This window comes from Centropristis striata, chromosome 14 (genome assembly GCF_030273125.1).
Source record: "Centropristis striata isolate RG_2023a ecotype Rhode Island chromosome 14, C.striata_1.0, whole genome shotgun sequence".
Taxonomy (NCBI): Eukaryota; Metazoa; Chordata; class Actinopteri; order Perciformes; family Serranidae; genus Centropristis; species Centropristis striata.
In genome coordinates, this window is record NC_081530.1 from 31,894,967 (window position 1) to 31,909,624 (window position 14,658).

The window sequence follows — 14,658 nt, forward strand, 5'->3', positions numbered from 1 at the left end:
GTTTTTATTTGGTTTTACTTCTTGAAAACCTTGGTATCAAAATGTTCGATTCAGGGTCCCAAAAGCCGGCCGAAACAACTATAAAAGTCTGTTATTACCTGTTACATATAGGTGTTGATCACAGGATGACTGCATCAGACACTTGTTATTTTATTTGCACCCGTGTATTATTTGTATATCTCATTGGTTGCTACCTGCCCATTTGTACAATGTTATAGATAATATAATGTTTATTGTCTGTTTTTAAGGTGTGCTGTGTTAAAGGCATTGGATGTATCTGGAGAAGCCAAAGACACTTTTCCAATGAAGTCAATCTAAGCTAATTTAATGTCTGTAGAATGAAATAAATATACTGTATTGAATAAAAATCTGCATTTGGAAATCTGTGGCATTGTGTTGTTATTCATTTTCATGTTATCTGTAAAATCTTCTAACAGACCTATCTTGGTGAGTTTGTTTGTGTCAAAGTCAGAGAGCCGTGTCTCTCTACAGTGAGAGGTTTTTGTACGGCAGCTCAATGAGTTTGTATCACTGTGGTACACGTTCGGTGGAGGAACCAGACTGGATGTTGGAAGTGAGTCAAATATCTTACATTTTTAATAATTTTAGCCATCTGCCTTTCTGTTTTTATATATTACACAGTCCAGGAAAAAGATAGCTGCTTTATCACTTTAATTTGTGAGTTTTTGACAAAGATTTTGCAGTCAGAGACTTCAGCAACATAACTTCAAGAGCTACTTTTAATGAAAAAAAATGTTTTTAAATAACAGGATGAATGATTATTTCCATCTTCAGTGGTAAAGTTGCATCTTTAGGGCTTGTAGGTTTAGTTCAGTCAGACAAAGTCAGAGAGCCGTGTCTCTCTACAGTGAGAGGTTTTTGTACGGCGGCTCAATGAGTTTGTATCACTGTGGTGGACTTTTGGTGGAGGAACCAGACTGGATGTTGGAAGTAAGTCAAATGTTTATTTAAAAAAAAAAAACTTTCTGCACAATTTTTTAAATAATATTGTGTAATTGATTAAAATTGTGTTGTTTAGTGTTTAGTTTTCCACCACAATAATAAATGCTGCTATGGTGATTTAACTTCATGGAGTAACTTTGAACAAAGTCGAGATAAAGGTACATTTTTTTGTAATCTTTATATTGTGTCATGTGTTGTTGCAGATTGAGTCTTTGAATTATTTGAAGAGTTTACTAAATGATGACTGAAATCCCCACAAAGAACATTTAATTGCTGTCAGTTTATTTTCTGTATTTATTCATGTTGAATTTAAGAACTTATATAATGTGTAGTTAAGATTTTTCATGCTGCTGATGAGAGTTTAAAAATGTTGCCTGCTTCTTTTATTTCCAGTGTAGTTTGATATATTTCAGCTCATTCTGTACGATGATTCTCTCTGTGCTGATATGCATGAGAGGCTTCTTAAAGGGAAGTGAAACAATGTGTGAGTGAGTGACTGGTGGAGCAGAAAAAACATCTGACAGAAACTCCTTAAAGGAGAAGATCAACTCTCACACAGGAAAGGTGTCCAAGTGTCTGCTGGTTGATTGACAGCTGTGTGTTCCCGCTGTCCTCTAATCTGATTGGTGTCTCCTAGGTGATGCCCGTCCCACCCTGATGGTGCTGCCCCCCTCCACTGAGCAGCTGCAGCAGGGGAAGGCCACGCTCATGTGCCTGGCCAACAAGGGCTTCCCCTCAGACTGGAGTCTGGCCTGGAAGGTGGACGGCAGCAGCAGCAGCAGCAGCAGCAGCAGCAGCAGCTGGGAGCAGAGCAGCAGCCCCGGGGTGCTGGAGAAGGACGGCCACTACAGCTGGAGCAGCACCCTGAGGCTCTCTGCAGACCAGTGGAGGAAGGTGGGCTCTGTGACCTGTGAGGCCACCCAGGGCTCCCAGACTCCGCTCTCAGAGACTCTGAGGAGAGACCAGTGTCCCCAGTCCTGATCTGACTCACTGGTTTTACTCTGCTACTGCTCTCAGTCTGCACTCTTTCTCTGTTTCTCTCATGATTTTTCAACATTAACTTGTTCTTGCTTGTGTTGTTAGTTTTAACATTTTCAAACAATAAAGAATTCCATCGTAGAATATAAAAGTGATGGGTCTTTTGAATTCCTTTCTTTTACATGTCTTATATATTAGGAGCATGAATCAGGTTAAAGTGCCAAGGTTTTAAGACTGTAGACATGGTGCAGCTATTTAAATGAATATAAATCACAAAACTATCAAATTTAACTCATTTATGCTCTTGAAGGTCCATTTGTTAAGTGAATATGTCATTAAAATTGCATTTTTACCCCAAATCATCGATCATTAATTTTTAATCCTATATTCCCAATATGAATGGTGCCCTGTTGAGAGTTATCCATACACGTATCTTGGGACATCCTAAAATCCCTACCTATTGGTGCCCCGTGTGAGGCATTGTACAGTCGGCAATTGTTCCGCACTTTCTAACTCTCTCTTTGTTCTTGCTTGTGTTGATGCTTTCAATATTTTAAAGCAATAAAGATTTGATAATGTGTATTATGAATGTGTCTTTTGACTCCCTTTCTGTGCCACATATATGTATAAGATAAAACATTCAGGTCCAGACTTTTCAGTGGTTTTAAGAGTTTACTCTTGAATTGTTGTTTCCATTTTTATGTTAATTAAGTAAACTAGTTATAAACTGTGAGATCATTTCAATAGTGAATACCTAAGATCTCTGCTCAAACTAATTCATGACCTTGAACATGTAATGTTCACTTTGGTGTTAAATGTTACCTTTTAATTATTCTGAAGATCTGAACTGAATCAAAGATGACATTTTACACAAAGAAAAATCAAGCCTGGACATTTTTTCTTTTTCTTCTTCTTTGGTAACTCTCAGAGACCCTGAGAGACCAGTGTTCCCAGTCCTGAGCCTAACCCTCATGATTAAACCACTACTGTCTAACTTTGTTAGATGATTTATATTGAGTAAAACCTCTCAGTGTGTTTCTAAAACTAAAGTAATTTCAAAACATACAGCTTAATTAATATTGTGATATTATTTTTTGGAACTGTCAAAGTAATCTCGATAATAACACATTAATCTGTAGTTACTGTCAGTGTGAATGAGTTACCATGGAGACGATCAGTCTCAGATGTCACAGAGAGACTCCTTCCCCTCGGCCCTCGCATTACCTCATAGCACATGCACACTTTATTTATTGTTTGTTTTAATTGATTTGTTGTATCACCCTGTTTTCATCTAACTAAGTAGAAGAGAATGTTTCTGTGAGCCTTTATTATCCCCATGTGAGATTAGACAGTTACACTGTGTGAGACTATTGACGTTAAGTGTGAAGGATCTCATTTAAATGACCAACCTTTTGTACAATGTACCTGTTGTGATGATTAGGTCAATCATTTTGTGTTGAGCTGCTTAGTTAAACCTTGACACATGTTAAGTTGGACACTACATGCTGTTAGTTTTACTGAGTCATGTTACATTCATCTCGTGTCTTTTTGGGCCTCAGTTTGCCATATTTTGCTTTCAGCATATTTTTTTAGCATGCTGTACCTTTCGGGATACATAAATATATTTGTGTGTGTTTATAAAAGGTTAAAAGTCAATCGAGTGTGTGTGTGTGTGTGTGTGTGTGTGTGTGTTCAGTGAAGTGTGTCAGTAGCTTCCAGCTGCAGCAGTCAGTTCAGTTTCTGTTCTGCTGACAGAGGGAGGTTTTTGTACAACGCTTTTTCACTGTGTGAACACCCGCTGACTGTTGATTAGAAGTTCACTCTGACAGTAGTAAACTGCTGCGTCTTCAGTCTGAACTCCACTGATGGTCAGAGTGAAGTCAGAGTTTGATCCACTGCCTGTAAAACGACCTGGAGTCCCTGACTGACGAGTGCTAGCAAAGTATATAAGCAGTTTTGGAGTTTCTCCATCTCTCTGTTGGTACCAGGCTAAAAGATGTTTACTCCAAGTATTAAAATAAACATTGTGACTGGTCCTACAGCTGATGGAGACAGAGCCTCCCGGAGCAGACCTCACTGCTCCAGGCTGAGTCACTGTGACCTGTCCTCTGGACTCTGAGGACACAGAGACAGAAACATAAAGCAGCGTCATGGTTTTGTCAGCTTCATTTCAGAGGGACGGATGTTCATAGAGGAGAGGAGTTTGATTCTCTGGACTTTACCTGTGAAGCAGCAGCAGAGGAGAGTCCAGATGAGGACGCAGATCAAAGTCATGTTTCTGATGAGGAGGATTTCTGTGGCTTCTGTTGTCATGAAGGACAGCTGTCAGTCATCCAGTGTTCAACTCTCAGGACTATAAACTCTCCCAGAGCACTGGAGCATGGTGCTGCTGATGCAAAGTGGCTCTCTATGGAAATGCTCTGACTGTGTTCCCAGTCCTGAACTGACTCACATGTTTTACTCTGCTTCTACTCTCAGCAACTCTTTCTCTCTCATTACACTAAAAGATTTCAATAGTGATATGTTTTAATGTATGTTGATGCTGGCATTTATTTTCTTATAATAAAGACATTTTCATGCAAATCTTTTCCAAGTATATATTTATTGGTATGTTTGTAAGTTATACTGAGAGATGTTTTTTAATTGTGCGATCTGTTTGAATTTTAATAAAATCTCAGATCATTACCTCTGTGAGCACAATTTGATAATCAATCTTATTATTAAAAAAACAACAGACTGCTAGTCTGTTTATCACCTCCAAATCTATCAACAACTGATCACACTGGCACAGATTACAGCAAATCAGCTTCTCAACACTAACAGGACTGACCAACATGCAGATATGACGAGAGACTAGAACTTAACATATCAGTACCAAGAGCAAGCCTAGCACGTTGAGGCGACAGTCAATGAACTTACATGTACAACTGTTCATGTATCATTATGCTGTTATTCTCCAGGCAAAAACAGCCCATTTAACACCAGCACGGTTACTGCACTGGAAAATGTCCTGCTGACTGAGGCTCATGTCACCTAGAAACTCTGTACCATCCTTAACTCATCAACTTTGCTTCCTACAGTTGATGATGGAGAACCACAGTCCTGTCTGGAGGTGGTTGACACTGTATAGTTGAAAGTGCAAGACTGCCTAACTACCTTTCTGCACAGCCAGCTGAATTTTATATATTAGCATTAACACTTGCTTTGATTTTAGTAACAGGACAGAACATCACAGTCTACAGTGACTCTCAATATGCATTTAATGTGTCATAACTTTCATGCTTTGGGGAAAAAACATGGTTTTCTTACTTCTACAGGCAAACCGATTGCTCATAAACCTCTCATCATTAACCTCTTGTCTGCGTTACTCTTTCAGCATCATTTGCAGTATGTAAATGCAAAGCTCATACAGGCTCCACCGATCCAATGTCACATGGAAATTCAACTGCTGATGCTGCTGCAAAAGCAGCTGCTTTGTTTCCGGCCTCCCCCATTGTGCAGATGGCCCTCTCTGTCCAGAATGATGTTTTCTCCCTTTAATGATATTTCCTTGTTTCAGACAAGAGCTGGCGCTTGTTTAAATCTGCCTAGAGCTGGCCATCCTCACAAACTGAGTGACTGAACAAGAAGAAGACTGGTGAGGGAGGTCACCAAGACACCTTGGACCACTCAGAAGGAGTTACAAGCTTCAGTGGCTCAGATGGGAGAGACTGCACATACAGCAACTGTTGCCTGGTTCTTCACCACTCGGAGCTGTATGGGACAGAAAATATGCTCATGAAATCTTGCCTGGAATTTGCCCAAATGTATGTGGGAGAGTCCAAGGTCAATTGGAAGCACATTTTTCAAAAATGTAGCTTTTTGGCTATCAGACTAGACGCTATGTTTAGCGAACATCAAACACTGCACATCACCACAAACGCACCATCTCCAGGGTGAAGCATGGTGGTGGCAGCATCATGCTCTGGGGATGCTCCTCAGCAGCAGGTCCTGGAAGGCTGCAGTTACTGTTGCTATGCCTGTCAAGCTTCCAGGGCCATATGCTTCCAGCAGCATAGTTTGATGGACTAGTTGTGCACTAGTAGTGGTAAGAATACTAGTTGACAGGAACCATAACTGTTAAATCTGGTTTGGGTTATCTCATCTAACAGCTAGACACTCGTTAGATAGCTCATGTTTGCTAGTTAGCAGCTAACCTTGGAGCAGACATATGTGTGTCTTTTGATCTTGGAGATATTAAGTTGGGAGTGGGCTGTCCCACACTGTTTAATCCTCAGCCAGCAACGCTCCTATTGTTTTTTGAGTTACGGAAAAGGAGAAAAAATGACTCCTCCTGCTAAACTCTGAGGGTACCTGGTGTCAGATTTACAAATGACGTACTCACACCGTTTCACCTTGTTGCTCAGAGCTCAAAGCTTGTCGGACTTTCTTCTCTTAGTGACGGTTGTGAAAATGTCCAAATACAATCCAGCAATGTCAGAAAAGCTGGAGCGTTTACAGGAGAAGAAACAGGGAAAGTCACAAACTATCACCTGAGGGAAAGAAAAAACTCAAAAAGAGGATGTAATGTAAATAACAATGCAGGATGTAATCTCTCTGTGTGAGTAATAATGTTTCTCAGCTCCAACAGAAGCTGAAGGACCAGGGGCTGAATGACGACGTCAGACTGAGCTTTAGGAAGCAGGCAGATGGAAAAGTCTTCCACAAGGAGAAGAAGAAGACCAGCTTTAATTGAGATTTGCTGTTAATCAGAGAAAAGTGTGTTTCTTTCCTCAGAGTCCTCGTGTGATGTGTGAGAATAGAGCTGCAACAATTAGCAGATTAATCGACTCGTTGCAGCTGTTTTTAATCATCAAATAATTATTTTAGTCATTTTACCTCAAATATCTGCTGGTTCCAGCTTCTCCAATTTAAAAGATTTAATGCTTTTATTTGTCATATACGCACATAAACTTATATTTAAATGTGTACAGACTGTTGTTTTAGTAAATGTTAATTCATCTGTTTGGGCTGAGGGAAATTATAACAGGCAATGTTTTATTATTTTTCACATTTTATAGGTAAGATAATATAAATTAGATCTGACTCTAATCAACTCCAGTGAAAATACACCTTTAAACTTCAATGTCTTTGGAAACATTCAAATCTACTTTCATGAGTAAAAAATGTCTTCATTTGAGTGTAATATATTGCATCAAAACATGCCAAACAGTTCTGTTATTTCAAATATGAATATTAATGCTTTTCTTTGTCATATATGGTCATAGACTCATATTTACATATATTTAAGCGTGTGGGTTTATTAAAACAACACATTTGAATTCATGTGTTTGTGCTGTGGGAAATTAAAACAGAGATTTTTAACATTTTTCTGACATTTCATCGATAATATTAATAAGATTAGATCACACATATTCTTTATGATGAGATAAGATACTTCATATGTTTTGTTTTTTAAATTAAAGTGTCACTGGGAACAATGCCGTTAAGACATTTTTTAATAAAAGTGAGTTTATAATGAAATAAAATAATATCCAACAAAGTAATGTAGTGAAAATGTATAAAATTACACAATATATGTAATGAAATAACATAATAATGTCTGCAATGAATTGAATACATTTCTTTAATTATTTCACAAATTGTTGGTTTATTTATATAGCCCTGGAGTGAAGTCAGCGTTTGATAAACCTGCCTGTAAAATTATCTGGAGTCCCTGATTCTCCATGAGAAACACTATTAATAAGCAGTGGTACACAATCATAGAACCCCTTGGTTCTGTCAGGCCCAGCACCCCCATGAGCACCTGGGCAGAAACCATCCTTTTATTTCTAGCACCATGTGCTGTAACCCTCAAACTTCACAGCTCCAGTTGTGTTTTACCCCAAGAATATGACGTCATTTAGCCCCGTGTCTTCTCCTCCCTCGACACTCCTTGAGGCAGACAAGGAGGTACAAAACCAACAAATATGATCCATCCTATAGTTTTGGGTTTTCTATTTGTTGGGTGTTCCCTCCTTTGCCCATCCACACACCTGCTCTCAATCAGCCTCATCGTTCTTCCCTGCACCCAGAGTTTTTTTTGTTTTTTTTTACAGCCAATCACTTCCCTGCTTGTTTTCACCTCAAGTCCCTCACCTGAGCTTTTCCTCCACCTGCACTTCATCCCCTCATCAGATCAGTTTGTATTTAAGTCCAAACTTTCAGTGGACTCAGGTTTGTTTTGCCTCCTTTTTTTAAGTTCCAGTTTGCTGCATTCTCCTGCATTTGGCTCCAACTCAAAAAAGAGATCTACAAAAAGAGATTATATATGAATATGTAGACATGTCAGTAATTAGCCTAAATGCAAAACATTTGTCTGTCACTCACACAAGCCTTTACAGACATGAAAGATAAGTGATTCAATTTATGGGACAAACTATTAATTTCATATGCAGAACATGGCACTTAACAACAATTCTTTTTTCAATTTCATCCTGTTGGCTTCAGCATGTGTATCGGTTTATTTGACCAGTGAGCTTCGACCAGTGACTATTTTGTGTGTGTGTGTCTGTGTGTGTGTGTGTGTGTGTGTGTGTGTTCAGTGAAGTGTGTCAGTAGCTTCCAGCTGCAGCAGTCAGTTCAGTTTCTGTTCTGCTGACTGAGGGAGGTTTTTGTACGACGCTTTTTCACTGTGTGAACACCCACTGACTGTTGGGATAGTGACCACTCTGACAGTAGTAAACTGCTGCATCTTCAGTCTGAACTCCACTGATGGTCAGAGTGAAGTCAGAGTTTGATCCACTGCCTGTAAAACGATCTGGAGTCCCTGACTGACGAGTGCTAGCATAGTAAATTAGCAGTTTAGGAGTTTCTCCATCTCTCTGTTGGTACCAGGCTAAACGGTGGAGGTTGCTCCCATAATAAACATCCTGACTGATCCTACAGCTGATGGAGACGGAGCCTCCCGGAGCAGAGCTCACTGCTCCAGGCTGAGTCACTGTGACCTGTCCTCTGGACTCTGAGGACACAGAGACAGAAACATAAAGCAGCGTCATGGTTTTGTCGGCTTCATTTCAGAGGGACGGATGTTCATAGAGGAGAGGAGTTTGATTCTCTGGACTTTACCTGTGAAGCAGCAGCAGAGGAGAGTCCAGATGAGGACGCAGATCAAAGTCATGTTTCTGATGAGGAGGATTTCTGTGGCTTCTGTTGTCATGAAGGACAGCTGTCAGTCATCCAGTGTTCAACTCTCAGGACTATAAACTCTCCCAGAGCACTGGAGCATGGTGCTGCTGATGCAAAGTGGCTCTCTATGGAAATGCTCTGACTGACTCCAACAGGGACCTGGATTACTCTGATAAACTGATTGATCCATTGATAATCAGCATCATCAGAGTATTGTTTCAGGATGTTTAAATGCAGTTTTTATTCGGTTTTGCTACTTGAAAAACTTGGTATCAAAATGTTTCAATTTACAATTCAAAGAGCTGACCGGAACAACTATAAAAAGTCTGTTATTACCTGTTACATATAGGTGTTGATCACAGGATGACTGCATCAGACACTTGATACTTGAATGTATTATTTGTATAACTTATTGGCTGCTACCTGCCCATTAGTACAATTGTAATTATATGATTCTGTGTATTGTCTGTTTTTAAGGTGTGCTGTGTTAAAGGCATTGTATGTACCTGGAGAAGCCAAAGACACTTTTCCTATGAAGTCAATCTAAGCTAATTTAATGTCTGTAAAATAAAACAAATATACTGTATTGTATAAAAATGTGTATTTCGAAATCTGTTGTCATCAGTTTTCATGTTATCTGTAAAATCTTCTAACAGAGACCTATCTTGGTGAGTTTGTTTGTGTCAGAGTCAGAGAGCCGTGTCTCTCTACAGTGAGAGGTTTTTGTACGGCGGCTCAATGAGTTTGTATCACTGTGGTACACGTTCGGTGGAGGAACCAGACTGGATGTTGGACTTTCCACCAGACTTTCTGTTTTTATATATTACACAGTCCAGGAAAAAGATAGCTGCTTTATCATTTTTGTTGATAAGTTTTTGACAAAGATTTGGCACTCAGAGACAAAGTTGACTTCAGCAACATAACTTCAAAAACTTCTTTTAATGAAAAAAATGTTTTTAAATCACTGGATAAATCATAATTTCCATCTTCAGTGGTAATGTTTCATCTTGAGGGCTTGTAGGTTTAGTTCAGTCAGACAAAGTCAGAGAGCCGTGTCTCTCTACAGTGAGAGGTTTTTGTACGGCGGCTCAATGAATTTGTATCACTGTGGTGGACTTTTGGTGGAGGAACCAGACTGGATGTTGGAAGTAAGTCAAATGTTTATTTAAAAAAGTTGCTGCACAGATTATCGTTATAAAATTGTATAAATAATTCATATTATGTTGTTTGATGTTTAGTTTTCCACCACAATGATAACTGTTATGTTGAATTAACTTCATAAATTAACATTGAAGAAAGTGGAAATAAAGATTGGAAATACATTTTTTCTTAATCTTTATATTGTGTCATGTGTTGTTGCAGTTTTAGTCTTTAAATTATTTGAACAGTTTACTAAATAATGACTAAAATCCACACAAACAACATTTTATTACTGCTAGTTTATTTTCTGTATTCATTAAACTTAAATGTAAGTACTTATATAATGTGTAGTTCAGGTTTTTCATGCTGTCGATAAGAGTTTAAAAATGTTGCCTGCTTGTTTTATTTCCAGTGTAGTTTGATATATTTCAGCTCATTCTGTACCATGATTCTCTCTGTGCTGATATGCATGAGAGGCTTCTTAAAGGGAAGTGAAGCAATGTGTGAGTGAGTGACTGGTGGAGCAGAAAAACCATCTGACAGAAACCCCTTAAAGGAGAAGATCAACTCTCACACAGGAAAGGTGTCCAAGTGTCTGCTGGTTGATTGACAGCTGTGTGGTCCCGCTGTCCTCTAATCTGATTGGTGTCTCCTAGGTGATGCCCGTCCCACCCTGACGGTGCTGCCCCCCTCCACTGAGCAGCTGCAGCAGGGGAAGGCCACGCTCATGTGCCTGGCCAACAAGGGCTTCCCCTCAGACTGGAGTCTGGCCTGGAAGGTGGACGGCAGCAGCAGCAGCAGCAGCAGCAGCATCAGCTGGGAGCAGAGCAGCAGCCCCGGGGTGCTGGAGAAGGACGGCCACTACAGCTGGAGCAGCACCCTGAGGCTCTCTGCAGACCAGTGGAGGAAGGTGGGCTCTGTGACCTGTGAGGCCACCCAGGGCTCCCAGACTCCGCTCTCAGAGACTCTGAGGAGAGACCAGTGTCCCCAGTCCTGATCTGACTCACTGGTTTTACTCTGCTACTGCTCTCAGTCTGCACTCTTTCCCTGTTTCTCTCATGATGTTTCAACATTAACTTGTTCTTGCTTGTGTTTTTCGTTTTAATATTTCCAAACAATAAAGAATTCCATCGTAGATTATAAAAGTGACAGGTCTCTTGAATTCCTTTCTTTTACAAGTGTTATATATTAGGAGCATGAATCAGATTAAAGTGCCAAAGTGACAATCGTAAGAAGTACATTTTTTCCAGATACATTTTTAATAGTTTTAACACTGTAGACATGGTGCAGCTATTTCAATGAATATAAATCACAAAGCTATCAAATTTAATTCATTTATGCTCTTGAAGATCCATTTGTTAAGTTAATATGTCATTAAATAATCATTTTTACCCAAAATCATCCATCATTAATTTCTAATTCTATGTTCCCAATATAAATGGTGTCCTGTTAAGAGGTATCCATACACATTTTTGGACATCCTAAAATCCCTACATATTGGTGCCCCGTGTGAGGCATTGTACAGTTGGCAATTGTTCTGCACTTTGTAACTCTCTCTTCGTTCTTGCTTGTGTTTATGCTTTTAACATTTTAAAGCAATAAAGATTTTATTATGTGCATTATGAAAGTGTCTTTTGACTTCCTTTCTGTGACATATATAAGATAACAGTCCAGTCCAGAACTATACACTCCACAGTACTTTTCAGTGGTTTTAAGAGTTTATTCTTGAGTTTTTGTTTCCATTTTTATGTTAATTAATTAAACTAGTTGAAAAAAGTGAGATCATTTCAATAGTGAATCCCAAAAATCTCTGCTCAAACTAATTCATGACCTTGAAGCTGTGAAGTTCAGTTTGTCGTTAAATGTTATTTATTAATTATTCTGAAGATCTGAACTGAAAAAATCTAAACAATAGAAAGGATTCACAAAATTGTAATTAAAAACCAGCGACTCATCTGCATGAAGTGATATAACATTAATCAAATATGACATTTTAAACCCAAAAAACAAGCTTGTTTGTTTTAAAGTTTATTAAAATGTATTTATTTAATTCTTTGATAACTCTCAGAGACCCTGAGAGACCAGTGTTCCCAGTCCTGATCCCAACCCTCATCAATAAACCACTACTGTCTAACTTTGATACATTATTTGTTCACATTCAGTAAAACCTCTCAGTGTGTTTCTAAAACTATGTAACTTTAATCCTCTCAATGATTTTCAGTCATATTCAGGATAATTCTGTTGACACTGATTTTTATTTATAATGAACTGACACCATGGTATTTTCTAAAACATGAAGGGGAAAAAATTGTTAACCTTAATTGAAATTTTCGACAAAGATGAAAGTTGTGCTAGCCACTTTCCTTTCAGTGATTTATTATAGTGAAATCTTTGGTAACACTTTATATTAAGGTCCTTGTAATAACCATTAATTAACAAGTAATAAGGCCCTTGTAAGTCCTTACAAGATGCTTATTAACATTATTGTGTGTTTATAAGCCTATATAAGTGTTAATAATGGCATTATAATACAGTTAATAGCAGGCTATAAGAGATTTATAAGCGCTTATAAGAAACTAGTTAACAGTTTGCAAATGCTTAAGAACATTAATTAAAGCCTCATGAGTATCTTATAATTGTTCATAATAGCATTGCAAACACCCATTATGTCTTTGCCATGCCTAAATTAATCTTCTTTAGTTGCTTATTGATATTAAAATATACTTTATTGCTCATCTATTATAAGTTAACTATGCACTTGTTAACAGTTAACTATGCTTTTTGCAGCTACCGGATCTAAAGCGAGAACAATGCTTTATCAAAGCTAATACATAATTTATTATGCATTATTAAGCCTTTAAGAACCTTTTTTTTTGTTTGCTTTACTTTAAGGTTTACTTTTTATCTTCAAAGTTTTTCTCCGCGAACTACCTTCAAAAATCAGTTTTCTGACTTTGTCTCTTTCTGGTGCTTTTGGCGGGCCGCTTCTTTTTCCGCTTCTAGAGCTTTTATTTTGAAGGCAGACAGTAAAACCGAAGGTTCCGGTTTAAGGTAGCGGGCGGCTGATAGCTTACACACACACGATCGACGTGAACGTCATTCTGATCCCGCCTGAAAAATGGAGGCAGTGGCCCCAATATCTCCCCCAAGTCGGATTCAAACGCGAAGTGGACGTCGAAAAGAAGCTGAGAAGAGGAAGCGTAGTGAAGGTGACTCCTCTGGTAAGTTTAACTGCTGCTCACTAGTTAGTGCAAAGTCAAACACGCATCCAGCTACGTAGCTAGCTAGCTAAAGCTAGACGCATGACTGTTGCTGCCCGTTGAATCGATGGAAGCACGTTAGCAGCCACAAGTCGGTCGCTCCTCTGTGTATCAGTGAGGAATGAAGTGCCTGCCCAATTAAAATAATCAAACTCATTAAATTCTCAACCGATTTTCACAGTTTTTTTTTGTTACAAACCCCTAACATGTGAATATGATATGATATGGTTTCATTAAAAACGCTGTTTTCATATTTAAATAATCTAGTTTATGCATCCAGTAACAGTAATTGCTAACTTATTTTGTCTCCACCTATGCTGTATGCAGTCTATGTTGTGAAAATATATATCTTCTCTCTTTAGTTGTGCACTGTACACATTTCTGAACATGATATTTGCTGTCGTTTACACTTTAATATACAGCAGTGATTTGAGTCAAATAATGATCAAATAATAATTACAATTTCAACCGTAGAGTGTTATTGCAGGATATTTCAAGAACTTTTTTTTTTTTTTAAATGAATGCCATTATTATGAAAACACAGATAACAAGGCAAACTGCATTGTTATCTATATATAGCTGGAAACAAAAATATGTTATGTTTTATAGCCATTACTGCTGCTCTCTGTATAAATTAAGGTATTTTTGTATGGAAACCAGCCTTTTTATTGTAACCACAAAATATCCTATATAACTACCACATGTCTGATATTTGTCTTCATACAGGATCAAGAAACACCAACATGAGAGATGATCCCCTGAAGCATCTGTTGCATCAGCTTCTGATTTTTCTGGATCTTCTGAGTCAAGTTCCTCATCCTCTACCAAGTCCTCCTCAGTCTCCATTTTTACAGTTCCTGAAAGTGCTTTTTTTATTTATTTATTTTTTTACATTTTTAGTCCACAGCAATCAATAAATAAAACAATTTTGACCTTCACAGTTGAAACACTTGTATTATGCTTTTTTTCCCCTTCCCATTATATCAACATTGACCACATTCTAGATGTGGAGGTTGTGAAAATCATTAACCAGTAATTAACACATAATTAAATATTTATTAGCCTTAATACGGCATTGTTCTCGCTTTAGATCCGGTAGCTGCAAAAAGCATAGTTAACTGTTAACAAGTGCATAGTTAACTAATAATAG

At 38.3% G+C, this 14,658-nt stretch overlaps 4 gene segments (V, D, J or C); 2 read left to right on the forward strand and 2 right to left on the reverse strand.

The window, feature by feature from the left end:
- The first annotated feature begins 41 nt into the window (after positions 1-41).
- Positions 42-2,515, forward strand: LOC131984362 (Ig kappa-b4 chain C region-like). The segment is given in 3 exon segments: positions 42-86; positions 523-574; positions 1,601-2,515. Coding segments are annotated over 3 exon segments (441 nt in total).
- Positions 2,516-3,721: 1,206 nt separating this feature from the next.
- On the reverse strand, positions 3,722-4,215 carry LOC131984363 (Ig kappa chain V region 3381-like). The segment is given in 2 exon segments: positions 3,722-4,056; positions 4,164-4,215. Coding segments are annotated over 2 exon segments (387 nt in total).
- Positions 4,216-8,573: 4,358 nt separating this feature from the next.
- LOC131985174 (Ig kappa chain V region 3381-like) lies at positions 8,574-9,117 on the reverse strand. The segment is given in 2 exon segments: positions 8,574-8,941; positions 9,049-9,117. Coding segments are annotated over 2 exon segments (384 nt in total).
- A 1,576-nt stretch (positions 9,118-10,693) lies between these two features.
- LOC131984364 (immunoglobulin kappa constant-like) lies at positions 10,694-12,012 on the forward strand. The segment is given in 2 exon segments: positions 10,694-10,751; positions 10,905-12,012. Coding segments are annotated over 2 exon segments (399 nt in total).
- Positions 12,013-14,658: the final 2,646 nt, after the last annotated feature.